Source organism: Orycteropus afer, unplaced genomic scaffold (assembly GCF_000298275.1).
Source record: "Orycteropus afer afer isolate SDZICR_OR568_19922 unplaced genomic scaffold, OryAfe1.0 scaffold00130, whole genome shotgun sequence".
Taxonomy (NCBI): Eukaryota; Metazoa; Chordata; class Mammalia; order Tubulidentata; family Orycteropodidae; genus Orycteropus; species Orycteropus afer.
In genome coordinates this window covers 6,245,366-6,273,095 of record NW_006921717.1, presented here as the reverse complement: position 1 = coordinate 6,273,095, position 27,730 = coordinate 6,245,366, and the positions used below count along the sequence as shown (strand labels likewise).

Genomic DNA, 27,730 nt, shown 5'->3' with positions numbered 1-27,730 from the left:
CTAGTCCAAGAGATGGACTAGAACTTTGGGTCTCACATCCCAGCCCAGAAGAGAACATCTGAGTAACCTGATTTGGATCAGGAGTTCTCCCTGGTGCGGTCAGATAAAACCAGGCGTGTGGGATCAGTCACAGTCCAGTAGGCAGGTTCTGGGGACACAGACCCTCAGAGAAGGTGACTATGGTGGCATTTACAGGAAACTCCAAAGGGGCCTGAGAAGAAGTGGCCAGAGGATGGAGGGAGCTGCAAGCATGGGTATCTCAGGAACTAGGGAAGGTATGGCCAGTATGGCCCAATCAGCTGAGAGGCCAACTTCGAGGACGCGTGAAGAGCAAACTCTTCAGCACAGGGAAGTGATTAGGTCCTTGTGAAGCAGTATCAGTAGAGGGATGAGTACGTTGGGCAGATAGATGAGCTTGGAGGCAGGGGACATAGACAGCTCCTTCATGAAGTTTACAAGGAGCTCTGGTAGTGTAGTGCTTAAGGCATTTGGCTGCTAACCAAAAGGTTGGTGCTTTAAACCTGCCAGCTGCTCTGCAGAAGAAAGATGAGGCAGTCTGCTTCTGTGAAGATTTATAGCTTTGGAAACCCAACGGGGGACATTATGAGTCAGAATCTACTCAATGATATGGAGTTTGGTTTTTAAGGTCATGAAGTTTGGCTGTGAAGGGGAGAAAGAGACTGTGGCTCTGGAGGGAGGTGTGGAGGCCAAGGAGGGTGTTTTTTTTTTTTTTGGTTTTGGTTAAGATGGGAAGAAATCAGGAAAGCAGGACTGGGCAGAGACCCATGGGGGCTGCTGGTGGGAGGAGAGCCCTATGGGAGGACTTGCCCTTCTGCTATGAACAGAGGGCACACTCTGGGTGCCTGGCACAAATGCCAGCAGTGTTCAGGTATGGCTGTAGTTTCCTGAATGAAAGAGGAGACAAGGCTGTGTGATAGGTCTAGGGTTGGGGCATGGACAGAGACCATGTGATCAGGGAAGGAGGACCAGGATTGGAGGAGCCACCCTGGCTGTGTTCCATCATCTGCTCGCTTACATGCGGGGACATGGAAACACACAGGTGACATTTCCGAGCATAGGACTGGTGCATACTGTATGCACATGCTCACATCAGCCCAGCTTGCCCACCCCTGTGTGCACATGCAAGCACACATGTAAGGATGTGCCTGCTCACACATCCACACGGTGGCCTGTCCCTTTCCCCAGCCCATCATTCGGGTGGCTGAGTTCATCATCACTCTTTATTGAAACCTCCTCTCCCTCAGGGCTGATTTGGAGAAAGGGCATTAGAACGGAAAGCATCTTTGTTCTGGGTGCCCATGTCTGAGCCAGGGGCCCCAGGAACTCTCAGAGGGTGGGGGCTGAGACAGTCAGGAAGGGCCTAGGCTGTAGGAAGGAAAGAGAGGGGAGGGTGGTGTGGGGAGACCTGGGGAAGAACCCTTGAACTGGCCAGGGCTAGGCTGAGGGCTCTGGTGGCGGTGGGGTGGGGAACCCTTCACCCAACTCTCTGATTTTGTCTTCAGGAGCCCAGGATGTCCAAGGAGCCCACACACAGGCAGGCCCTGGCTGGGACCAGTCTCTGGAGGGCAGGGAAAGGGGTTCCGTCGCCCTCAGCTGTGGACAAGGTCTGGGTCACAGGCCTGCAGAGGGATCCTTTGGAAAGCCCTTTCTGCTTCTGACTTCTGGTCTGTCTCCTTTGCCTTCTGGGACCTGGGGACAGTGAGGACTGAGTCAAAGCCCTGGGCCCAGCCCTGCTTCCCTTAGGAGGAACTAAGGGCCTGAGGCAGGGACTGACCAGTTTTCCATGTCTTCGATGGTCTCCGGCAAGGGCCGATTGAGGGTCTCAGGCAGGAAGAGGGCAGCACTGCCTCCCAGAAGGGCAAAGACCCCATAGATGATGTTGGGGATGAAAGGGTGCACCTCACCCAGGATCTTCACCATTGGGGCTATAATGCTGCCGACGCGGGTCCACAGGTTAGTCATGCCCAAACCTGTTTGCCTGGGAGGGTTCAGAGCAGGGATTGGCAGCCTGGATGTGGGGTTTTTAAAGGCCAGCCCTGGGACCCCTGGGCAGAGGGTAGGAGAAAGCCACAGTAGCACTGACGCTGTGTCTTCTGGCTGGGCCCAGCCCCAGCACCTACCGGATAATGGTGGGATACAGCTCACTTGTGTAGAGGAAGAGGCAGCTGAAGGAGCTAGACAGGCACCCCTTCCCAAACACGGCCAGCGCTGTCCTCACGGTCTGCAGGTCTGCAGAGGGAAGAAAACGCCTGGGCCTTGGGCTGGGGGAGGACCCGAATGTTCTCATCACCTAGCAAACCTTCCCAGTCAAACTGCTGTGGACCAGGCCCTGCCATTTACACTAGCCCACGTGATCCTCCTCACAGTCCCGGAAGGGCAGAGGACAGACAGGTGATGGTACTGAAGGTGTCAAGGACATCGGGTCAGCCTGAGTCTCTCAGGAAAGAGTTCTGTAAAGTTTCAGTACTAGGAGAACTTGGTTTTGATAACAGGAGTTCCGTAAATGACCTTGTCTCCCTTTTTGCTTTGGTTGCCAGGAAGCTCAGATACAAACTGAGAGCTGAGTAATAGCTCCTCTACTAATTCCAATGCTTTGCTGGCTTGTTTCCTGCTGTTTGTGTTTTTCCCTGGCTCTGATTTCTTGTTCCCATTTATATTTTGATATATATGCTCTTGTCCTAAGATGGCTCAAATCTCTTTAGAAGGACACGCCGGACAGTGCTGGTGAGGACCGTTGAGGGACCTAGGAAATTCTGAAGGACATCACCTTTTAAGGGATGATGGAGATGAGGAGCTGGTTTTGTTAACAAACAAGCATCTATGTAAAAGACAAGTGGCTTTTCAAGGCCTTGATGGAGTACGTTGCGGTGTCTTTTTTGAGCACCGGGCTTAGTTTTCTCCCCATCTCCACTTGTCTTCTCCACTGACATCACACAGACACGCCCAATCCTAAAACAGTTCCTCACACTGTTCAGACACCACTGCCCAGTCCCTGTCAGATTGAGAAAGAGTTCCAGTATCATCTAATCTGATTGCATTGTTTTCCAGAGAGAAGACCTGAGACCCAGAGTCTACAGAATCCTGCTCAAGGTAACATGGTGGTGAATTTGAAGGAACCTGTGGTGGCCTGTGATGCCCATGGACTCCTGGGCCTGTGCAGTTCACCCTCCTCTGAGGGCTCTGGGGTAGCCTAGCCTCTCACCTGAGGGCACAAAGATGAGGGCCAAGATGCTTCCTCCTGCCAGGAGCAGAGAGGCAGCCTGAGTGGTGTGCCGACCCAGATAGCTCATGGAGAGGATGGTAATGGACTTGGCTGGGATGTCGACCCCCCCAAAGATGATCTGGAGGATGTAGATGTTGACCCCAAAATCTTCCACACCCATGGCCAGACTGTAGTAGGCAAAACCAGTGGAAAACCTGAGGAGCAGAGAAGGGCTGGTCAGACTCACAGCCAGGCTGGGGCCTCTCCTACTGGCCACAGGGGTCACCAGGAAGATGTGGAGTTTCACTTCTTGTGCTGACTACAACCAATTGGTAGGGGCTCAGTGGGCAAGTGATTGATTGGTTATGGCAGAGATGGGCCTGGATCTGAGGTGTTTGACTCCAAAGAATAGCAGGACTGGAAGGAATCTTAGAGACCAAACCAAAAAGCCAAACCCATTGCTGTCGAGTCGATCCGACCATGGTGACCACTTGTGTTACAGAGAACTGCTTCATTGGGTTTTCTTGGGTGTAATCTTTATGGGAGCAGCTTGCTAGGGATTTCTTCTGAAGAGCCATTGGGTAGGTTTGAACTGACACCCTTTAGGTTAATAGATGAATACAAATGTTTGCACCACCCAGGGACTGGTAGGAAACCAAAGGAGCCAGGAAATGATCTCTCTTGGTTGGGTAGGAGTTGCCTGATGAGGAATTTAATGTTCAGTGTGTGAGGAGTGAAAGTTAAACTGTCTTCCTGGGCTAGATGCCCCCGCTCAGAATTTTGGGATCTTGGTTGAAGCATTCCTGGACCACACGTTTGATCCTGGATGAAGGCCAGGATGAAGAAGGCCCTCAGCGTCAGGTCACAAAAGGGACCAGAAGAGAAGACTCAGGAGAAACACAATTTCCATTCTTAAGTCTGAAGCCCTGAGGGTGGCTTTGCTCTAAGGGGTCCCAAAGGGCAGAGCCAGGCCCATGTGGGCAGTGACAGAGAGGCTTAGCAGCCAGAAAGCTCCATGGCTGGGAAGTGAGCTAGTGAAGGGTTTGAAGTGTTTGCCCTGTAGGTGGGGAGAGCATGACCCTAGAGAGAAGCAGACCCTGGTGGCTAGGCCTGGGTGTGGGGCAGGGATGCAGTGGATTTGGGGCCTAGGATTGGACTGGGTGGCCCAGGGGAGGGGGGTACTTGATTCCACTTGTAGATGCCCTTGACTGTGTCTCAAGGAGCCTGCAGGAGGCCTTCTCCATCACCCCTACCTTGACGGAAGTGCTGGGGTATGGGCAGGGAGAGGTGGTGGGTTACCAGGCCAAGGAAAGACATAATGACACGCGGCGCATGATGGGCGTCCGGAACAGGTCAGCTGTGCTGTAGTTGGCCAAGGAGATCTCCTTCTGCAGGCTGAGTTTGATCTCCTTGGGAAGAGGAGGGAGAGGAGTGCTGTTAGTGACCAGCTGGTGGGCAGGAAGTACATACAGGCCTGGCACCTCCAGAGGAACTTCCTCAGAGGACCAGTTAGGATGTAGGCTTGGGAGCAGGGGGAACAGATGCCAGCAGAGGGAACCACCCAAGAGGAGAGCCCAGGAGTCCTGACCTGCAAACCACAACCCCTTGCAGCCTCTACCTCCAAGCTGAGTTTTTCTCCTTCCTCCTTCTTGCCATTGGTGGTGGCCACCCACCGGAGTATCTTCAGGGCCTCCGAGGACTTTCCGGACAGGATCATCCAACGAACAGACTCTGCTACCCACCTAGGGGCCCAGAATCAAGTCGCAGCACTTTTCCCCATCCCAGAACCCCCTTTGAGGGGCTGAGAGAACATCAACAGCCAGGGGCCAAGGGGTTGGGGGCCCAGAAATCGGAGCTGTCTTACTGCAGATTTCATGGAATTTAAACTTGGCCAAAATTTGCACCTGGGCTAGCTGGAGCTGGCACAAATCCCAGCATTCTCTTCTCCTTCCAGAAGAGCTCCTCCTGTGCCCCCCACCTGGGCTGCTTGTTATCTTTGGGTATCTTCCTTAGCTAGGAGCCCCAGGACCTAAGCCAAGGCAGGTGGGGCCTGAGGAGGGGACAGCATGTCCAAGGCTGGAGAGCTGGAGGGTCCTGCACATCTGTCCACCTTCTCAGCCTTCCTTGAGCCTTGTCTTCAGCCTCTCTGGTGAAGAAGGGGCATAGCTGCAGTCCTGGGATAGCTTGGGAAGGGATCTGGGGCTAAGGTGAGGGTTTTGGTCCAGAGCATGGGTTTGAGCTCTGGTAGCATAGTGGCTAAGGCACTTGACTGCTAACCAGAAGGCTGGAAGTTCAAACCCACCAGCCACTCCTCGGAAGGAAGATGGGGCAATCTACTTCTGTAGTGATACTGCCTCGGAAACCCAAGGAGGGGTTGGAAACCCAAGGAGGGGTCGCTATGAGTCGACTCGACGACTCGATGGCACTTAACAACAACAACAACCATTCTCCCTGCAAAGGATAAACTCTGTTGGGTGGAGAGTACAGCATGGGGTGTGCCAAGCGGTCTTGGGTTTGGCTAGAGGGCAGCTGCCCTGTCCCTTCCTTCCTCCCAGCTCTTCTGTTGTGGTTACTTCCCCTGAGCAGTCTCCCAGGGTCACTAGGAAGAGAGGAATGGAGGAGGTAGAGGTGTGAGGGAAAAGGAATGGTGTTGGACCTCCAGCTGTGGCCCCTGCCCTGTAGGCACCCAGGACCTGGCTCCAGTGAGGCTCTCAGGGGAGTGGAAGTTGGTCACCTGGCCTCAGACCACTCCACCCAGCTGATAGTGGCAGCTTCCTAGGCCCATTGTTACCCAGCCTCCTTGTGGTCTCCCTTTGTGCCCTGATAATCTACTAAGCCTCTATCAGCAAAACTATCAGTGACTTCCCCCAAACCCACACCCAGGGCACCTCCCCCACCCCTGAGAATAATAACAACAGTGGCCTCCAATTAGTGAGCCTTCCTAGTGCTGGGGACACAAAACTGCTGACTGCCATTGTTACCTCCATTTGACCTAGAAAAATCTTGAGGTTCAGACTGGCTGAGACTTGACTTGAAGCCACACAATGAAGGAGCCTGACTCTTGCCTGGACTCCTGACCGTCAGTCCATATTTCACCTCCGACTCTCCAACTGCTCCTTCTCTGTTCCGTCCTGGGATGGAGCAGTGGACGTTTCCCCGCTCCGTTCTCATCCCTCTGCACATCTTTCTCACTCACTCATCCTCAGATTGCCCACACCCTCTGTGAACTTCTATTCCCACTCCCTGAGTGCTGCAGACAATGAGGGCTTGGCTACTAGCTGAAAGCTTGGTTGGTTGAACCCACCCAGAGGCACCTCAGAAGACAGGCCTGGAGATCAGCTTCTGAGAGGTCACAGCCCTGGAAACCCTGTGGAGCAGTTCTATTCTGCAAACACGGGGTCCCCATGAGTCAGAATCAACTCCAGGGCAAATAACAGTATCTAAGAGTTTCTATTCGTATTATTTCCAAGCTGAGCTCCCACCCCAGTTGTGTAATCTCAGGGACTTGCTTCATTTCTCTGAGCCTCTGTTTCTTCATCTGTAAAATGGGGATAATTTGTAGGATCTGACACAAGGTAGGTCAATGCCAGAACAGGGCCCAGACATACATAGTCAATGCTCAGTAAAGTGGAGCTCTAAGACTTCATTTCTTCCCCTGATTTCCTGCCTCCAACTACCTTCTACTCTTCTTCTGTCCTCCATGTGTTCTCAGATTTGACATGTGGATAACGGAACTCACCTTTGACCTCAAACAAGCTGGGGCTCCTCGGGGAGCTTTCCCTTCTTTTCCACCTCAGATATGGAAGTCCCCAAATCCTGTGGCTTCTTCCTTCAGACGGCTTTCAGAATTGTCGCCAGGCTTCTCCTGCCTCCCCAATCACCTCCCTTCAGTTTCTTGTGCCCACCCCTTATCTTGACCACTTGGATATGTCCTTCTGGACTATTGTTCACAAATGAAATCTTGGTCAGGCCTCTCACCACCAGAAATACTTCATGGCTTCCCCTCTCCCTCCATGTGAACCTGCAGCCTTCCTGGCTTTCTGAGCTCCATCCTGTCCATCTCAACATACTCACCTTCTTCAGCTGCAGGTCCCCTGGAACCTGCTCCCACTTCTGCCTGCCTTTACTTGTGCAAGTTTCTCTCCTTAGAATGCCCTTCCCTGACCCTGGGGCAGCAGTGTCCAGGGACAGACAGAGCTGACCAGCCTGGTCAGGCATGGGCTTCCCGTTTGGCCCTGGTGGATCTAAGGAAGCAGGTAGAGAGGTGGGGACCACATACCAGGACCACAGGAAGACGATGAAGAAGGGAATGGACACGGTAAACTGTAGCCAGCGCCACTGTGGGATGGCGTAGGCCAAGCCAGGCAGAATGAACTGGCCAATGGTGTAGCAGTACCCAGCCATTGTCGAACAGATGGCCCGTGCCCGGGTGGGCACCCACTCAATATCTGCAAGGAGGAGTCCAAGGACCAGATTAGAGTCCTGCCGGGTCCCAGGCATTTCCCTCCTGCTTCCTGATGGCTACTCAACTTGACCTTCATCCTAAAAGTTCATCATCCTCATTTTACAGATGCTGCAACTGAGGCTCAAGGAGGTAGGATCCAAACTTAGATCTGACTTGCAAGCCTTGACCACTTGACCACTGCCTCTCCAGGGGCAAGTGACTTCCCTTTGTCGTGCCTTAATTTCTTCATCTGTAAAATGGGGATTATAGTATCACCTACTTGTGCACATGGACTGAATGAGATTACCTGTTTAGCAGTGTGTCAGGCCTCCAGTAGGTCGTCAGTATGGATTCCCACTGCCATTGAGTCAATTCCAACTCATAATGTCCCCCACTGGGTTTCCAAGGCAGTAAATATTTATGGAAGTACATTGCCTCATCTTCCTTCCATACAGCAGCTGGTGGGTTTGAACTGCTAACCTCCTGGCACCACACAGCTGCTATTAATATGTTTAGAAGGAGTCCCTGAGAGGTGAAAACAGTTAAGTCCTTGACTACTAGCTGAAAGGTTGGTGGTTTGAACCCACCCAGATGCACCTTGGAAGATAGACCTGGTGGAGGTCTGCTTCCAAAAGGTCACAGCGTGAAAACCCTGTGGAACAGTTCTACTCTGCATGCATGGGGTCACCATGAGTTGGAATTGAGATGACAGCAACGAACAACAACAATAATCATATGCTTGTTGTTAAGCTCAGAAGAGGTCTCATGTTCTGAGAGGCCCAGCACCTTGACCAAGGTCTCAGGGAGCCTGAGGTTGGGCCAGGCCCAGAACCCTTGTCTATTAACTACCTCGTGCTTCCCAAACTTCCCTTCCTTTGCCACCTCCACGCCACTCACTCAGGATCACTGTACTCAGGGAAATGCCGGAGATGCTGCAGCCGGTCAGGAAGCGGAAGACCATGTAGGTGAGGAGGGTGGGGCTGAAAGCAGTGCAGCAGCCACTGGCTGCCAGGAGCAGGTAGCTCCAGGACAGGATAGTCTTGCGGCCAAACCTGCAGCACAAAGAGGTGGGGCTGTGTTAGCTACACAGTGGCTGCCAAGGCGAGTGACTCTGCAGGTCCCCAGGGTGAAGGGCTAGACTCCCCACCTCCCAAAGGGCCAGGAGGCACATAGCTCCTTCCCCTTGTTGATAATTGCTTGCTCCCCTTCAGAGCCTTGCTGGTAATTGCTATTTTTTTTCCCAACAAGTTTGCAGTTAGGGGCTCGAGTTAATGAGTGATCTCTCTGCCTCCACCCCTGGCTTGGCAGCTTGAGCAGGGGGCAAAGGGAGCACCACCTCTGAGCAGTCTGTCTTACCACTTCCATGGCTCCACGGCCATGATGTCGTGCCAGAAAACCCTGGACCTCCCCCTGGGTCTGGGGAGGCTGGAAGTCAAAGTATTATAATGGCCTTGGTGGAGAAAGAAAGCTGTGGCCGGAGAGTGAATGGGACTTGCCTGAGGCCACCCAGAGAGGACCTGCAGCACCCCTTTCCACCCTGAGCTGAGGGCGCCTGGGTGGAGCAGAGTGGGACATGGTTGTCGTCTGGTTGTGCCTCCCCTTGCAAGGGCCCCATCATCTCACCTGTCAGACAGGTTTCCAAGCACAATCCCGCCAATCAACACACCAGCCATGAAGACAGACTGGGCAACCTCCTTCAGTTTGTAGGAGCCACACACCAAGTCCCACTGCACAAGAGAAAGGTGGGGTCAGTGTGCTCAGTCCAGACCAGCCCGCTCATCTCTGAGTCCCTACATGCTCATTCATTCTCCTGGCACTCTCCCTTGACATCCCTGAGCGCAGCCCCTGCCTTCCAAGTGCCATTTCCCCTTCAGTCTGGTCAGGACTCCTGGGTCTGCCTGTGGCTCTCTGGGCCCTCCCCTGTGTAATGACAGCATCCCTCAAGCATGGGTGGTCTGTCTATGGCTTACAAAGTCACATCCACGTCTGTCCTCAACCTCCTCCCTCAACACCATCAAGGTTGCCTGAATCCCTGTGACTCTCTTGTCTCCTGTTCTCCCCTCCTGTGTCCAAGGCTGGACCTGCCACATGCACTCTTGACCTTACTCTTTCTCATCCACAGGTACGTTACTGTTGCCAAGCCCCCCATACCCCAAAATGTCCCGAGATGGTGTAAATCATCTGAGCTCAACTACTAACCCAATGTTAGTGGTCTGAACCCACCCAGTGTCACCATGCAAGGAAGGTCTGGTGCTAGGCTTCCATTAAATTACAGCCAGGAAAACGCTATGGAGCAGTTCTAGTCTGTAACACATGGGGTTGCCATGACTTTCAATCTCTACCTCACTCTCTCTTGCCACTGACCCATCAGGATTAGCACGTACTCATCTCTCCATCCTGTAACCTACGTTTTCCTTCCATGTTCACTCTGATTCTTCCTTACCTTCAGAGCCAAACTCCTGAAAGAGTAGCTACACTTTACTATCGTCGTGTCCTCATCTTCCACTCATTTCTCATTTCACCTCCCTCTGGCTTCTTTTCCCACTTCCCCATGGAAACCATGTTCACCAAAGCCACCGATGAGTTTTTTCAGTGAATCCAATGGAACCTCCTGTATCCTGACCCGACTTGACCACTTAGCAGCATTACTACCACTGACCTCTCCCTCAGCTGGTTTCCCTCCACCTCTTGTCACTGCTCTTTTCCACCATGGGCTCTTTCTCTTTGCCCGTCCATTGAAGTTTCTGCAGCTCCTCCAGTCTCTGTCCATTCTCTCCAGGCAATTCCACCCACTCTTGTGCCTTAAGTACTGTGTTATGATGAAGACTCCAAATCTGTATCTCCAGCCCAACTTCTCTTTTGGCCTCAAGACTAGTATATTCAACTGCCTTCTGGAAAACTGCACCTGGATGATGTCAAATGGCATCTCAAACTCAAGGAGACTTCTCTCTCCACTCCCTATGAAGTCCCATCTCAGTGACTGGCAACCCTCTCTGACTCCTCCCTCTCTTGATACCACGATCACCTAATCCTCCAGTTTCTAACTTTTTAATATTTCTCTTAAATCTAGGTTCTTGTCTTTATTTCTGCACCAAATGACCTGGTGAAGGCCTCATCATCTTGCATTTTGAGTAATAATAGCAGCCAATATTTACTGAAGGCTTACTATGTACCAAGGCCCCTGGCTGGTGCAAATGGTTTGCATTTGTCTACTAACCTAAAGGTTGGCAGTTCAAGCCCCCTGGTGATGCTGCAGCAGAGAGCCTGGTGACCTGCTTCCATTAAGATTACAGTGAAGAAATCCCTATGGTGCAGTTACATTCTGTAACACATGGGGTCACCATGACTTGGAATAGACTCTATGGTAACAGACTTTTGTCTCCATTTTACTATGCACCAGGCACTGGTGTAAGCACTTTGCATGCCTTAACTTCTTTAATCCTCACGCAAGCCTATGATGTATGTGCTACTATCATCCTCATTTTATAGATGAGAAAACTGAGACCCCAAGAGGATTACTGCAACAACCTTCCAACTGGTATCCCAGTCTCCATTCTCATCCTCTTTTATCCATTTCTTCCATGATAACGTAAATAGCGTCCTAAAACACCCCTCAGATCAAGTCCCTCTTTTGCCTAAAGCACGCCCTGGCTTCCTCTTGAACTTTGGATAAAGATAAAGATCTGTTAATGCAGACTTATAAAGTCCTGTATGCTCTGGCCCCTGTCTACCTGTCTGGCTTAATCCCCTGCTAATCCTCAATAAACGACCTTTGCTCCAGCCATCCTGAATTACTTGTGTAATGAAGTGGAGAATTTGATTCACCAGAAGTGCCTCACAAGAATGTTTGCAAGGAAAACAGCATGGGAGAAGAACCACACACCCCAGGGCACTCTTTCCACTTTCCTCTGCTGGATATGAGAGAGGATGGGGGTGGATGAAAACTCCAGGTCCTCCAGTGGTCTTAGACTGGCCCAGCATGCTGGTCCCTTCTGGCTGGGATGGAAGTCTGCATGGTATGTTTGGGGGGAGAGAGGGGAGAACAGGGCAAAGAACGGGGCAGGTGGAAGACTGAGGAGGAATATACCAGTGGATGTTCTCAGGGTACTTGTGTAAAGTCCCCCTTAAGAAAGTCTGAACTGAAGACTTCTTGTCTACCTAACTTCATTCATCCCCTTCTGCCATGGTATTGGCGCATTTTCCAGTGATTCTGTAGCTGGGTGGTTCTTGAAAAGAATGTGAAGAGCAGTGCACTATTCCCATCTCATTTGTTTAAGAGGGAATCCCGGGTCTGGATCTACATATTTTCTCTCTTCCTGTTGGCTGCAATGTTGACAACTAGACCAATTCTGGAAGCCATGGGTTGAAGATGGCGGATCTTTTGGGGCAGATGTCAAGTCTCGGTCCCTGAATGACCCTATAGAGCAGAGTCTCCCACCAGCTTGAAATTTCAGCTCACCTTGGAGCTATTACGTGACATAGTCGATATTCTTTAAGCCACCACTGTAATCTTCAGGCCACTGGATTATTGTTGGCTCTTTGGTCAGCCTATGCTATCCTAATACATTCTACAAGAAGCTACAAATGGAAATTTGATTATGATTCCATCCTCCATGGATACTTACTGCCTTAAGAAATTGAAGTCTGGAATTGATACCCGGGACCTCCTGAAAATGAGACACTTATGTGCATCAAAAGATTTCACCAAAAGAGTCAAAAGAGAACCCATAGACTGGGGGAAGAATTTGGCGACAACATGTCAGACAAGGGGATAATCTCTACAATTTATAGAGATTTTCAACACTCTAACTGCAAAAAGACAGACAATCCAATTTAAAAAATGGGCAGAGGACATGAACAGGCACATCAAAAAACACATTCGGGCAGCTAGCTAACAAACACATGAAGAAATGCTCACTAGCATTAGCCATTAGATGCAAATCAAAACAGCAGTGAGACACCATCTCACCCCGGCAATAACAGCAACATTCAATAAAACAGAAAGCAACAAATACTGGTGGGGATATGGAGAACTCTCAAGACACTGCTGGTGGGACTGTAAAATGGTGCAAGCATTGTGGAAAATGGTATGGTGCTTCCTTAAACAGCTGGAAATAGAAATAACTACCATATGATCTAGCAATTCCACTCCTCACTGTATATCCTAGAGAAATAAGAGCCATGACACGAACAGACATATGCACACCCATGTTCACCGTAGCACTATTCACAATAGCAAAAACAATGGAATACCATGCAACGTTAAAGAACAATGATGAATCTGTGAAACATCTCAGAACATGCACGATCTTAGAGCCCCTTATGCTGAGTGAAGTTAGTCAATCATCAAACAAAAGCCAAACACACTGCCACTGAGTCGGATCCGACCCAAAGCAACCCCTCCTTGGGTTTCCAAGGCAGTATCACTACAAAAGTAGATTGCCCAACCTTCCTTCCAAGGGTTTGAACTGCCAGTCTTCTGGTTAGCAGTCAAATGCCTTAGGCACTATGCTACCAGGCTCCTTAGTCAATCATAAAAGGGCAAATATTGTATGAGACCACTATTGTAAAAAGTAAAAAAAAAAGGGTTTCACACACGCAAAAGAAATATTCTTTGTTACCAGGGGTGGGTGGGAAAAAGAGGGTAAACCAAAGAAAAAAAAAAAGAGAAATCAGAGTCTGTTTGGATCATGAGAGGGTCAGTGTGAGGACTGGATTGTTTAGGGCTGCTGCCCTGCTCCACCTTTGGAAACTGGATCCACTGGGTCTTGGTTTATACCCTGAAACTTGTGATCATGTAGGCTTTCAAATAAGTGTCACAAACACGTTTCTATCAGATGATTGAGTAATTTATAGGAATGTCATTCCTGGAATGGACTTTGAGTCATGTTTAGAACAGCTGACTTGCCACCTTGAAGAATAATCTTGTCTTATGGTAGCATAGTGGCTAAGACACTTGCCTGCTAACCAGATGGCTGGCGGTTCAAACCCACCAGCCACTCCTCGGAAGGAAGGTTGGGCAATCCTACTTCCGTAGTGATACTGCCTCGGAAACCCAAGGAGGGGTCGCTATGAGTCGGGGCTGACTCGACGGCACATAACAACAACAACAACAACATGCTGTAGGTTTTCTTAACAGAGCCAAGGAAAACCTGTAATCACGCAGGCTTTGGCAAAAGTGCCACAAACCAGTTTCTACCAGATAATTAAGCAATTTACAGGAATGCTGTTTCTGGAATGGACTTTGAGTCAAGTTTAGAACCAGCCGAAATCCTTACAATACTTGGCTTACAAGGTCCTACACCCATCTTTACCTCATTATCTCTCTGCTGTCTTCTGTTGCTACTCTTTCCCTTGTACACTCTGCTCTGGTTGCATTGGCCTCCTCGCTGTTCACTGAGCATGTCAGGCATGTGCCTACCTCAGGGTCTTTGCATGTCCTATTCTCTTGTCTGGAATGTTCTCCCCTCACTCCTCCAGACAGCCATTTAGCTTGTTCCTTCATCTCTTCCTGGACTTTGTTCCAATGCTGTCTTCTTAATGAGTTCTTCCCTGACTACCTCATTTAAAATTGTAACCCCAGCAGACTCTATCTCTCAACCCTGCTTTGGTTTATCTAAAATCAATTCTCCCATCAGACATACTTATTTATTTTGTTTATTGTATGTTTCTCCCCCAAGAATGCAAGTGTTGTGAGTAAGGCTTTTAGTCTTTTGTTCACTACTGTACTTCCAGTGCCTACAACTGTGCCCAACACATTGTAGACACTCAACAAATCCTTGTGGAATTGAATGAGTGAACGTTTCACCGAAAGAACAGAAGAGCTTTAGAGGTTAGAGATATGCCAATCAATGTCCAGATGAGAGAGTGCTTATGTGGAAGACTGCCTTGCCCCCTAGAATAAGTGTATGTCAGGATGGACAGTGTGTGGTCGGTATGTATTCCAACCACATAACCACACATCAGTGGGAAAGGGGGACGTGTGCTATTTTCATGATCAGACTGGAAACACTTTCACGGTAAATCGTCTATTGGAGATTGGAAAAATTAAGTTTTGAGGCTCAGAAAAGGAAGTGATTTGTGGTTAAATATTAAAAAATCTTAGACTCTTATTAATTCTAAACTGCTCCTGGAGATGTCATGGTTAATGAAGCCTATAGTGCTGATGAGGAAAGTGTGGCCATGGCTGCCCTTGAGATGGACATGAGCGGGTGGAGCTCCGACCTGGTGACTCTTGTACGTTTGATGGACCAGCTGGCCTGAGCGATGGGGATGTAAAGGAGACTGGGAATTAGAGAAGGGCATGAGCGACCCAGCTGCAGTGAGGATGAGAGAGATGTTTAAAGGCACCCTGAAACTCTGGGAAAGACGTTTAGAAAGAATTTTGGCCTGCTTTCTGTGTAGTTAGCAGAACCCCTGGGAAAGAACCCCATTCCCCAGCCTCCTCCCCTCTCCTCCTGGTAAACACATTAAGGACAAAGTATGGTCCCTGTCCTCTGCTGTTAAGAAAACCTATAGCGTAAGACTAGTTTATTTTTTAAGGTGTCAAGAGCCCGAGTTGCGTTCCTTTAACGCTGACTTCATGCACAGGCTGGGCCATGTGGGGCCCTACGATTTAATTGGTTACATTAGTGATTCTATGAATGTTGTTGTCAGGGGCCATCAGGTCAATTTTTAACTCAAAGCGAGTGCATGTGACAGAGCAGAATGGCCGCATGGGCTTCTAGGCTGTGGTCTTCGCTGGAGCAGGTCTTTGCTGGAGTAGCTTGGTGGGTCTGAGCCACCAACCTTTCAGTGACTCTACGACAGTTTCACGCTCTTTCCTTTGTCTTTGTTTTTGTAGTTGTTGCGATGCCAGTAGTCTAGTAATGTTACTGCCCTTCCAAAACTTACATCAAAATCATCTTTTCTGAGCGCCAGGCAGATCTTTTCTGGGTGCCTGACATGAACGTGTCATCAATAAATATTTGTGAAATGGTGAAATGACTGAGAAGCACTTTCAGACCCCCAGTCTAGTTAAGGTGCCCCCATTTCTCCTTTTGCACCCACCACCTGTTTTTCCCTCCAACAGGGCACATATTACGCACGGTTCTAACTTGTTTACTTGTTCCTCGCTCCCATATTCTGTAACCTCTGAGATGGGCAGAGGTGGACTCATTTGACTCTCTAGCCCTAGTAGGTAGCCAAGTCCTTTGTACGGTAAATGTTAATGTTTGCTCAATGAATAATTAATGACTGAACGGGTCTGGATTGTTATCCAAATTATGATGACGTGTCCGGAGAGGGAAAGATGACCTGCTGGATAACCTGAAAATCTGTTGCTGTTGTGTCAGTTGTCACTCATAGTGACTCTGTGGGGGCCCTTATGGAAGCAGACGGCCACAGCTTTCTCCTGTGGAGCGGCTGGTGGGTTGAACTGCTGACCTTTTGGTTAGCAGCAGAATGGTTAACCACTGCACCAAACACCCAAACAGCCTCTGAGCTTCTGTCTGGCCCCTGGCGTAGTCTTGGCTGACCTCTTCCATGTCCAATGTTTGGCGTCTTTCCCTAGAATTCTTGTTCCTAGTATCCTAGTCTAATGTTCTTGGTCCCCTTTTTCCTTCCTTGGAGTATTCACTTGGTTCAGGGAAGGATGGGCGGCTTACTTCATGTCTTTCTGCACAGCGAGGCATTAGGATGGAAGTGGGGGGTGGGGTGGGGTGGGGAGAAAGGTTACTATGCTCAGGAGCAAGCTTTGCAAATAATGCCCTAATAACTTTAGGAAGTACCCAAATCCAAACCCATCGCTGTAGAATTGATTGTGAATAGTGACCCTACAAGACAGAGTAGAACCGCTCCACAGGGTTTCCAAGGCTGTAAACCTTTACAGAAACAGACTGCCACGTCTTTCTCCTGTGGAGTGGCTGTTGGACTTGAACCATTGGCCTTTTGGTTAGCAGCCAAGTGCTTTCTCCACTGTGCCACCAGGCTCCTAGTTTATAAGTAAGCACCATTATTTCCCCATTTCGTAGATGAAGGACCTGATGTTCAGAGGTTCTATAACTTGCCCACCGTATCTTGATTCATGTCAGGGCAGGAGCACAAACCCAGGTCTGCTGGCTCCCCCAGCTGGTGCTTTTGACCACCAGGCATCCCTGATGCCTCATTGTGCCCTGTCCGGACAGCTGTTACTGTGGACTCTATAAAACAACACAACCCAGGATGGGCTGGGAACGTGATCAAGGAAGCAGCCAAGGGTGGAGCCAAGAAGACCAGCCTAATACCAGGTCCAAATGGTGGGGTGAGACAGGCCCAGGAGCTGGAGCAGCAGGAATAGCTGAAGTCAGGGGGCCCCAAAAAAGGGCAAGGCAGAAGGTGGGCCATAGAAGGTCAGAGTGAGCCATTCATGGTCATGACCATGGTCAGCAGGATGAGTGTGGGCCTACTTTGTCAGTAGGGCCACACACGGTCCCTGGGCCCCAGAGCAAAAACAAGGAAACAGCCTGCACCAGGTTGGAGCCAGGTCATACACTGGAGAAGACCGCTGTGGCTCCTGTACACCCCAGGCTCCTCAATGGGCTCCGGCACAGGGACCTGGGAGAACCGTCCAGGCATCTTGGGGCAAGTCAAAAGGACCTGAGTTTCTGGCTCTGCCACTTAGTAGTTGTGTGCTCCTGGGCCAGTTACTTAACTTCCCTGTGCCTCAGTCTTCCCACCTGTAGCATTAAGGTCTTACCAGCACCTACTTCTCAGGATTGTAAATGACATAAGGAACGAAAAGCACCCAGCACTACACCTGGCAAACAGTCGACACTCAGTAAGTGGTAGTTGTTTTGTTGTGACTGTCACCTGTCATAAGGCCTGCAGAGACATGCGATAGAAAGGTACGGATTGTGGGATAAGGACCCCTGGCCACGTCTCCTGTAGAAGCTTGACCTCATCGTGATTGCTCAGAAGGTCACCTTCTGAGTCGGAGCCCAGTTTATTTCTCTGTATTGTGGGCCCCATCATGGCTGACTTGCAAGGGTCATGAGAGAAGGAAAGACCACCAGCCCCGGGCCCCTCATCCGGTCAGTGCTCACTGAGTGAGATCCTCATCCCGGAGAGCCCACAGGATGGCCCTGGGCCCCTCCTACACACACGATCAGGTGCTTCCTTGGTCAGAGCTGTCCTTGAGAGCCAGGCTTGGCCAGAGAAGTAGGTAGGAAGGGACTCTCCCTCCCTCCGGGGCTCTCTGGTCCTCATCCAGGTGTCAGACTGGGGGCTAGGAGTGGAGAAATAGTGGGAGGGGGATGTCCAGGGCAGAACTGAGAGTGGGCAAGTCAGGACAGGAAGCAGGAGCTAGAGACAAGACATGGACAAGTGATCTGGGAGCCTGTGGACTTGGGGAAGGGGATGGGGGAAGGTCAAAGATGGCTAGCCCCAGACTCAGCAGGGGAACCTGCCCAGGGGAGAGATCGCTCCGGGAAGGACCCACTGAGCAGGTGCTTGGCTTCTCCAGAAGCTGACTTGGGACCTCCAGGGAGTCCTGGGGGGCATGAGCTTCTTGTGGCCCTGGAGCAGGGAGGGCAGGGAGGCTCATGTCCCAGACAGCTATCCCAGCATCTTGTTGAAGACCAGGCCCAGGCCTCCAAGGGCCACAGGGTGGGACTTAAGGACCCCCAGGCCCAGCTGGGTCCTCACGGGGCTGGGCTTCATTGTGTAAGGCTGTGGGTTATGACTCCTCTTCACGGAACCAGGGCCCCCGAAACCATGCTCCCCATACTTTCCAAACTTTTGGAAAAAAAGCCTTTGTTTCCTCTTAATGTCCAAGCAAAGTTCCTTTTGAAAAATTCCAACCTTGTCTCTGCTGACTGGAGAGAAAGGAATTTGCCGTGGCCCCTGCCAGGAGAGCTTAGGGGATCAGGAGGAGGAGGGAAGCAGCCTCCCCCCACCCCACCCCCCAGCAGACCCTATGCTGGACTCATTCACTACACACTACAGCAGCAAAGGATTCACACAACCCAGAGGTAAGTTCCTTATAGTCTCAGGAGGAGGAGGTGACTCACCAGGTCACCGATGCTGTGGCATTTGAGCCCAAGCCTGTGCTGTTTCCAGGTGGCCCACGTGGGGGCCGTGCAGTGAGGCAGAGTGAGGAGAAACCTTGAGGCTTATGTGAGCTGGGAAGGGCTGGGACTGTCTCCAGTGCCCACCTCCTGCCCTAGTTCTCAGGGCAACCCTACCAACAACCACAACAACCACAACCACAACCACAGTAGCAGCAGCTAACATTAACTGAGTGGTTCATAGGTGCCAGCCCCGTGCTAAGCAACAAAACAGAACAAAACCCAAATCAAACCCACTGCCATCAAGTCAATTTCAACTCATATAGGCCACATATCAGAGAGTTGAATTGCCCCACAGGGGTTTCCAAGGCTGTAAATCTTGATCAAAGCAGACTGCCATATTTTTCTCCTGCAGAGCAGCTGGTGGGTTCAAGCCAATGACCTTTTGGTTGGCAGTCCAATGATTTAACCACAGCACACCAGACCTCCTTCCTGTGCTAAGTGTTTCCCTTTAATCCTTATGCTAGCTCTCCTATCCCATTTTACAGATGAGGAAACTGAGACTTTCAACATCCCGATTAAATGGCAGAGTTAGGAGATGAATACTGGCTGCTTGACCGTAGTTCAAGATCCCATATTGTTGGTCTGGGAGGTGGACCATTGGCTCAGCTGACCAGAGCCATCTGGACCCAGCTTGTTGCCAGGTGTCCCCACCTTCCTCATCACTTTGGACATGTCTTTGGAGATTACTTTGGGCATGTCATCATGAAGGACCATTGCTGGAGAAAGATATCATGCTCGGTAAAGTAGAGGGTCAATGAAAAAGAGGGAGAGCCTCAACTAGATGGATTGACACAGAGGCTGCAAGAATGAGTTCAAATTAGCAACCATTATGATGATGGTGCAGGATGAGGCAGTCCTTTCTCCTGTTATCCGTAATGTCACTACGAGTCAGAGCCGACTTGACGGCATCTAACAACAACAGTGAGCCAGCGTCAGCCCATCCAGTGCCCTGTTCCATGTCAGAGCCCACCCCAGTCCAGCCACTGCTCTATTTCTGTCACATGGGGAATGAGAACCCACCTTACCCCACCCAAGCAGATGGAACATGGGCTTGCCTTAGTTTGAACCACAGACAGAAAAAACAGAGTGGCTTCCCTTACTGTGCTGATACCAGTGGCTGGCTGGACATGGCCACTAACACTTTGATTGCCAGGCAAAGGCCCTGTCTATGGGCTTTCATGGCTGAGAACTCTCGGGAGCCAGGCTTGATTCCAAACTGACCAAGAGGAGAGGCATCATACTTAGTGGAACCTATGTTTTGCTGGGAGGCAGATTCATACTATCCCAGCTACTGACATGGTGACTGGGAAGTTGGCTAGTACAGATGTGAATTAATGCTTCACTGTATAGGCCCTGTGACTTCTGCTCTTGGCCTGGCCTCCCAGAGCCAGAGGCAGATCCTGGAAAGGAAGCTGTTTCCCAGCAGCCAACAATGTCTGTCCTCCAGCCAGGCTCGAGGGAGAATGACCAGCTTCATCTGAACTCCTACTATGTACATAGTCCTGTGACTGCAGGGATGGGTGAAAAAGATCCTGTTTCTGACCTGCAGTGGCTGTAGCTGAGGGGGCAGGCAGATCTGTGACCAGGCCAGCCCACCCAACACCCTTCTCGGAGCTGAAGGGTGTACAGTGGAGGAGGGGGTTATGCTGTCTTAAGGAGCTTGGACTCGGAAGCAAACTCCAAACTGCATGACTTACAAAATATATACCTTGGGCAAGTGGCTGATCCTTTGGTTTCATCATCTGTAAGAAGGGGATGAGGAAGGTGCTGTTGAAGAATAAGGGCTGTTTGGGGGTTAAACGAGCGCAATATGTGCAGAGTGCTCAGAACCATCTGGCACTCGGGAAGCACAAAGTAAATATTAGTGAGGATTGATATATGATTGCTCCTGGTAGGATTTTTGTTTCTTCTACTAAGTGTTTAATTTTTTGGGGGGGAGCATGCATGGTGGCTTGTGCGTCTCTCTGTCTTCCCAGGGACTAGGTGCACAGCAGGCCACCAACACATTTGGCAACCTCTTTACAGGTATTGAGGCATGTTTGACTCTCCCTGCCCCTCAGCTCACATCCATTCAGTCACCAAGTCCCATAGCTTCTGGATCCTTAACCTTTCTGTGCTGAGTGTCCCTTGCACCTGTCATCTCTGTCCTGGATCCCTGGGGCAACTGGCTAACTGGTCTCCCTGCTGCTGGACTCACAACTCACATACAAACCATTCTCCATCCTGGAGTCAGAGTGATGGTCCTTAGAATGTGATTGGAGCTTGTCTCTCTTAACACCATTCAGTGGCTAACTCTCCCCTTAGGATGGAGGGCACATTGTCACCTTAGCACCATGGAGCCTTCAGCCCCAAATTCAGCTGGCCTCTGTACCCTCCAGCCTTCTCCTGCCCTTGCAGCCCCCTAACTGTTTTGTTCTTGTCAAGTTTCTGTGACTTTGAGTTTGACTCCCACCCACGGTTCCCTTTCCCTGGGGTGCCCTTGCCCATGTTCCCCCGGGACCAGCTCTTATTCCTCCTTCACAGTCAGTGCAGGCACTGCCACTCCCAAGCCCTCCTTGGTGGTGCTTCCAGGCTGGTTTGATGCCCCTCACTGGCTCCTAGAGCCCTCTGAGTGTATAAAGCACACATCCACCCACTGCACACTGTTCCCCTGCAGAATGCCTCCTCTGTGCCAGGCACTGTTCTGAGAGCTGGAGATATTGGAGTGAGCCAATCCCTGCCAACCAGCAATGGCACACCCAGCAAAACTTCCAGTAATCCTCTAGGGGTGCAGCTGTCTCTCCACTGCAGGTGAGCTCCTGGTATTCTTTGAATCTATGTCCTCAGCGTTATGCACGTATCAGTTCAATTCAGACTCATGGTGACCCCATGTGTTTCAGGGTGGAACTGTGTTCCACAGGGTTTTCATGGCCGTGAGCTTTTGGAAGTAGATTGCCAGGCCTTTCTTGGTTCGAATCATCAACCTTGTGGTTAGTAGCTGAGTGTTTAACCGTTCGCGCTGCCTAGGGACTTCATTATGCGTGTGGGTATCAGTAAACATTTGTTGGTGACTGGTTGCGTGTCAGACATTGTGCTTGGGGCCAAGAGAAAATGCAAATCTGACAGGGAGAAAATATAATCTAGGGGATAAGAAAATCAGCAAATGTAATGGTTAGGAGCCTGAGCCTGCAGCTGGGTACCTGCGTTCAAATCCTGATTCTGCCACATACTAGCTGTGTAAACTTGGGCAAGTTACTTAATCTCTCTGGGCTTCAGTTTCCCCATCTGAAAATGGGATAATAATAATAATAATAATAATAAATACCTTACAGTGTTGTCAGGAAGGTTAAAAGCGTTAATATTTGTAAAGCACATACAATAGTGCCTGGCACATAGTCGGCATTTTATATATAAATGAGTATTTGTTAAACAAATGGGTAAGTCATCTAGGCTATGCTCCTAGGTAGTCCTGGATTCAAATCCTACCTCTGCCAGGTGTTAGCTGTGTGAAATCCTGGCAAAGTCATGAACTCCGGCTGAGCCTCCCACGCCTTGTCTATAAATGGAAGATAAGAATACTTTGCCTGTAGATACTACCTTTCCCAGGATTCCAGGAGCCCACAGGTGTCATGTGCTCAGCCCAGGACTGGCACTTGTAAGGGCTGTTCTAATGAGGCAGAAGCAGGATCCAGGCCTTATGGAGCTCATGGTCTCCAATGAGGAGAATCAACACACAGTCTCTGCTTACTGCTGAGAAGCCACTTCCTCTGTGAAGCCTCCCAGGAGTGCCATGGCCCCTCCTTCTTTATGCTCCTGAACCACGTATGGGCTTCAGCTTTAAATGCCAGCTCAGAAGGAAGTACTTCCCTTCTCTGAGTCTTAATGTTTCTGATTCATAATAGGGCATAAAATCACCGTCAACAGAGAAGGGTGGGAGAGTCAAAGGGGACAAAGTCTGCAACGTATCCAAATGCACTGATGCTCAGCTGCTGCCCCCCAAGTGCTAATTCCCATCTCCTCGTCCCCCTCCCACCCTGCTCTTTACTGGCCTGTCAGGTCACTGAGGAGTCTGATCTAACCCTTTGACTCCCAGAGGTGGCAGGTGAACGAGCGGGTGAATAAAGGAAGAAATGACAGAATGAATGAATGAATGAATGGGAGGGTAGGCCCATGAGTGAATGTGGGGGTAGGTGAACCACTTTCTTGGTCTGCCCATGGGTGTGTCCACACCACCACTTCATCCAGGCCCCCTTTCACACACACACTCCACCTTGGAGACTTCGCACAAAGTAGACACTCCCCCCTTCCCTCGCTGCCTGGTTCACCTCTGCCCGATCAATCCATCGATTGGTGGATTATGTGGTGGCTCCAGGGAGCTTGCTCCCATCCCCCGCAGGCTAGCCCTGGTCATAGTCTAAGGTCACAGAGTTGAGTGTCTGTAGTTTGCATTTCTTTGCGCGGTTCTGCCGTGACTTGGGGTCACCGCCACTAGACTGCAGATGCTATGGGAGCTGAGATGGCTCATTTTTGTATCCCCAGGGCAGGGGCCAGTGCCTGTCAAAGCATGGCTCCCCATTGCTGTTTGCTGAATAAAATACTTGGACTCTGAGTGGGAAGAAAGCAAGCCTCGGGTTGCAAAGCATCAGCACCTAGCACCTTCTGCTCTGCCCCCGGGGGGCGCTAACCTGCCCAGCACCTTGTCCTCACATCCTAGGGAGACTAGGTCCCTGCCTCGTCTCCTGCTCACGCGTGGTGCAGGGCATGTGGGGGCGCCTGCGGTAAGCAAGGGGTGTTCTCCAGGCTGCCCGGGAGGGGGTTACCTGGCGTACCTCTGACACGATGGAGCGTCTGGTGCTGGTGTTGTAGGCCCAGCCGTCGAGGCATGGCTCCGTGGGCCCCTGGGTTCCGTTGGGCAGGCTGCCGTTGGGCAGGTATACAAAACGGAGGCATTGCTCAGGCTTCCCGTTCAGGCCCGTGGGGAGCACCCAGGGCCCTGCAGAGGCGTTGGGGGGTGGGCGGCAGTGATGTGGGGGGGTGGTGCCCGTGAAGATCTGCAGCAGGATGTGGTTGGCCAGGCCCAGGATTGGGAGGCAGATCAAGCTCAGGTGTCGGAACTGGAAGAGGCCGATGGCGCCCAAGCGGTCCAGGAGCTCGGAGAAGGTCATGGCACCGGGCGGGATGAACCAGCGCTGCGGGCAAGACACCAGGCCAGGATGCGTGTGGGTGTGACGTATGGTTGTGTGCATGGGTGTGGGTGTACGAGTGTGTGTGTGAGCTCCAGCGTGTGGAACCATGTCTGCAGAGACCTGTGATTGTGTATCCACAGATTTATGTGTGGATACACAGGGGTACCCAAGTGTGTATAGACGTGGGATCACAGTTGTGGGCATGTGTGCAGGTATGTGTATGCAGGGTGTCTACAAAACAAAAACCCAACCAACCAACCAACCCATGGCTGTTGAGTCGATTCTAACTCATGGCAACCCCTTCTGTTACAGAGTAGAACTGCTCCAGGGGTTTTTCCTGGCTGGACTCTTCACGGGAACAGATTACCAGGCCTTTTGTCTGTGGCACTGCTAGTCCTCTAATGTCAACCATTCCACCATGCAGGGACTGGGGTGTCTACTGGTATGTGCATAGTAAGGTTGGAACATAAGGTACAGCTGTGTGAGTTGATGTGTGTATGTGTGTGTGTGTGTGGACTTGTGGGTGTGATCATGTGTGTGCTGCAAGGCTGGTCACACGTGCTGCACACATGCAGGGACCAAGCTGCCCATCCTGAATCCTGAATGCAGGCTACACAGCACCGGATGGAAGAGGTGGGTAGAGAGGACCCTGACTGGGCCCCAGGCAAACACCAAAGGTCAGTGGAGCTAAGCTTGCCAAGCTGGGGCAGGGGCTGTAGGGACTGTGGGAAAGGTCTCCTCAAGCCCAGAGCCTCCTGGCTTTGAGCTGTCCCCTGGGCTGTCTCCAGGCTGGGGCAGCTGAAAGGGCTTGAGGAGGCATGAAGGCCTTAGCCATTTGCACTGAGGAAGCAGGGCCTGACCTTGGGGGCTTTCTGGGGGCTCCTGGGGGCCTGGGCTTGGGGCCTCCATTCTCCTCACCTGGCTGGGCCTGGTTCCGGTCGGGCTGGTGGGCAACAGAGCTGAGGGCCCTGCTCTGTCTCCTTCCGGCAGCTGCTGCAGTTGGACAGCTCAGCTCCAACAAGCAGTGTTTGTGCCTCCCCCAGGGGGGCTTATATAAGACGTAAGCTGTTCCCTGGGCTAATGTTTGACTTCCCTCCGAGGATTAATGGTACCGCCAGGGAGGGTGCTGTGGACCCACCAGGCCCAGCACTCCTCAAAGGGTTGTCTCAGCAAAGGCAGCGCCAGGGCCTGAGCCTAGCAGAGCTGCTGGCTGGACAGATGGACAGTCTGGGAGGGGGTCTGGCCTGAGCGCTTAGGCCCAGAGTCCTTCTGAGATGACGCTCTGAGGGCATTGGCTGAGAATAGCCAATGGAAGAGGTATTACTGCTGATAGATAGACAACATTCCCCACCACCCCACCTCCCCTGTCTGGTGCCTCCTGAACAGGGGCTCGGAAACTTGCCTCCCCAGAAACTGTAGGGCACACCCAGGCAGAAAGTGTCACTGTGCTTGTCTTCTAGGGCTCAAGGCTGTCACCCCCTGGGTCTCTGTCGGGTCTCTGACCAGACGGACGGGCTCTGTTTCTGATCTGTTGCTTCCCTCTGGAGACATGTTGTAGTTCCTCCTGCTTTTTTTTTTTTTGGAGGGGGGGAGCTCTGGTAGCGCAGTGCCTAAGGCATTTGACTGCTAACCAGAAGGCTGGTGGTTCAAACCCACCAGCCACTCAGAAGGAAGGTTGGGCAATCTGCTTCCGTAGTGATACCGCCTCAGAAATCCCAAGGAGGGGCTGCTATGAGTCGGGTCTGACTCCATGGCAATAGTTGCATTGCGTTGTGTTGCCTACTTTTTTTTCCCCTGAATGTTATTTCAATTATATATGTATTCATATTGTTGTGTTGTTGTTGTTGTTATATGCCATCGAGTCAGACCCGACTCATAGCGACCCCTCCTTGGGTTCCCGAGGCAGTATCCCTACGGAAGTAGATTGCCCCATCTTCCTTCCGAGGAGTGGCTTGTGAGTTTGAACCACCAGCCTTCTGGTTAGCAGTCAAGTGCCTTAGCCACTATGCTACCAGAGCTCCCATGTATTCATATATATACATATGTACATACATATATAAAAAACCCACTGCCATCGAGTCAGATCTGGCTCATAGCAACCCTTCCTCGGGTTTCTGAGGCAGTATCGCTATGGAAGTAGATTGCCCAACCTTCCTTCTGAGGAGTGGCTGGGGGGTTTGAACCACCAGCCTTCTGGTTAGCAGTCAGATGCCTTAGGTACTACATATACTACCAGAGCTCCATATACATATATATATACATACACACACACACACACACACACACATATATACCAAGAAAAACAAAAACAAACAAACAAAAAAAGCCAAACTTACTGTCATCAGTCAATTCAACTCATAGTGATCCCTCCTTGGGTTTCTGAGGAGGTATCTCTATGGAAGTAGATTGCCCCATCTTCCTTCCAAGGAGTGGCTGGTGGGTTTGAACCACCAGCCTTCTGGTTAGCAGTCAAATGCCTTAGGCACTACACCACCAGAGCGCCTATATATGTATATTCATATAGATAGATAGATGCAGGAAGCATCAAAAGAAGATGGAAGAAATACACAGAGTTTTTGTACCAAAAAGAACTAGTCGATCTTCATCCATTTCAGGAGGTGACATATGATCAAGAACCAATGATACTGAAAGAAGAAGTCGAAGCTGCACTGAAGGAATTGGGAAGAACAAGGCTCCAGGAGTTGACGGAATACCCATCAGTATGTTTCAACAAACGGATGCCCCACTGGAGGCACTTACTCGGTTGTGCAAGAGAGTTGGAAGACAGCTATCTGACCAACTGACTAGAAGAGATCCATATTTGTACCCACTCCAAAGAAAGGTGATCCCACAGAATGCAGAAATTATTGAACAATATCATTAATACCACATGCAAGTAAAATCTTACTGAAGAAACTAAAAAATGCTTGCAGCAGTATATTGACAGAGTACTGCCAGGAATGCAAGCTGGATTCAGAAGAGGACGTGGAACGAAAGATATCATTGCTGATGTCAAATGGATCTTGACTCAAAGCAAAGACCACCAGAAAGATGTTTATTTTTGTTTTATTGACTATGCAAAAGCATTCGATTGTGTGGATCATAACAAATTGTGGGTAACATTGAGAAGAATGGAATTCCAGAACACTTGATTGTGCTCATGAGGAACCTGTACATAGACCAGGAGGAGGCTGTCATTTGAACAGAACAAGTGGACACTGTATGGTTTAAAATCAGGAAGGGAGTGTGTCAGGGTTGTATCCTTTCTTATTCAATATTCAATTGTTATTCAATCTATATGCTGAGCAAATAATCCAAGAAGCTGGACTATATGAAGAAGAATGTGGCATCAGGATTGGAGGAAGAGTCACTAACAACCTGTGATATGCAGAGGACACAATTTTGCTTGCTGAAAGTTAGGATGACTTGAAGCACTTCTGATGAACATTGAAGACTACAGTCTTCAGTATGGATTACACTTCAACATAAAGAAAACAAAAATCCTCACAATTAGACCAATAAGCAGCATCACAATAAATGGAGAAAAGATTGAAGTTGTCAGAGATATCATATTGCTTGGGTCCACAATCAGCACCAATGGAAGCAGCAGTCAAGACATCAGACCATGTATTGCACTGGGCAAATGTGCTGCAAAAGACCTCTTTAAAGTGCTGAAGAGCAAAGATGTCTCTTTGAAGACTACAGTGTGCCTGACCCAAGCCGAGGTATTTTCAATTGCCTCATATGCATGTGAAAGCTGGATAATGAATAAAGACTGAAGAAGAGTTGATGCTTTTGAGTTGTGGTGTTG

The 27,730-nt window shown here is 50.4% G+C and overlaps 1 protein-coding gene across 1 annotated transcript; it reads right to left on the bottom strand.

Annotated features, from left to right (window-relative positions):
* Positions 1-1,610: 1,610 nt before the first annotated feature.
* Positions 1,611-23,898, bottom strand: SLC22A8 (solute carrier family 22 member 8). The gene is made up of 10 exons (XM_007944999.1): positions 23,563-23,898; positions 9,291-9,394; positions 8,565-8,719; positions 7,503-7,671; positions 4,842-4,965; positions 4,523-4,632; positions 3,224-3,438; positions 2,142-2,250; positions 1,796-1,999; positions 1,611-1,710 (listed from the first exon to the last, which is right to left on the bottom strand). Exons 1-10 carry the CDS (start codon positions 23,896-23,898, stop codon positions 1,611-1,613), a joined length of 1,626 nt encoding a protein of 541 aa, XP_007943190.1.
* Between the last annotated feature and the right edge of the window lie 3,832 nt (positions 23,899-27,730).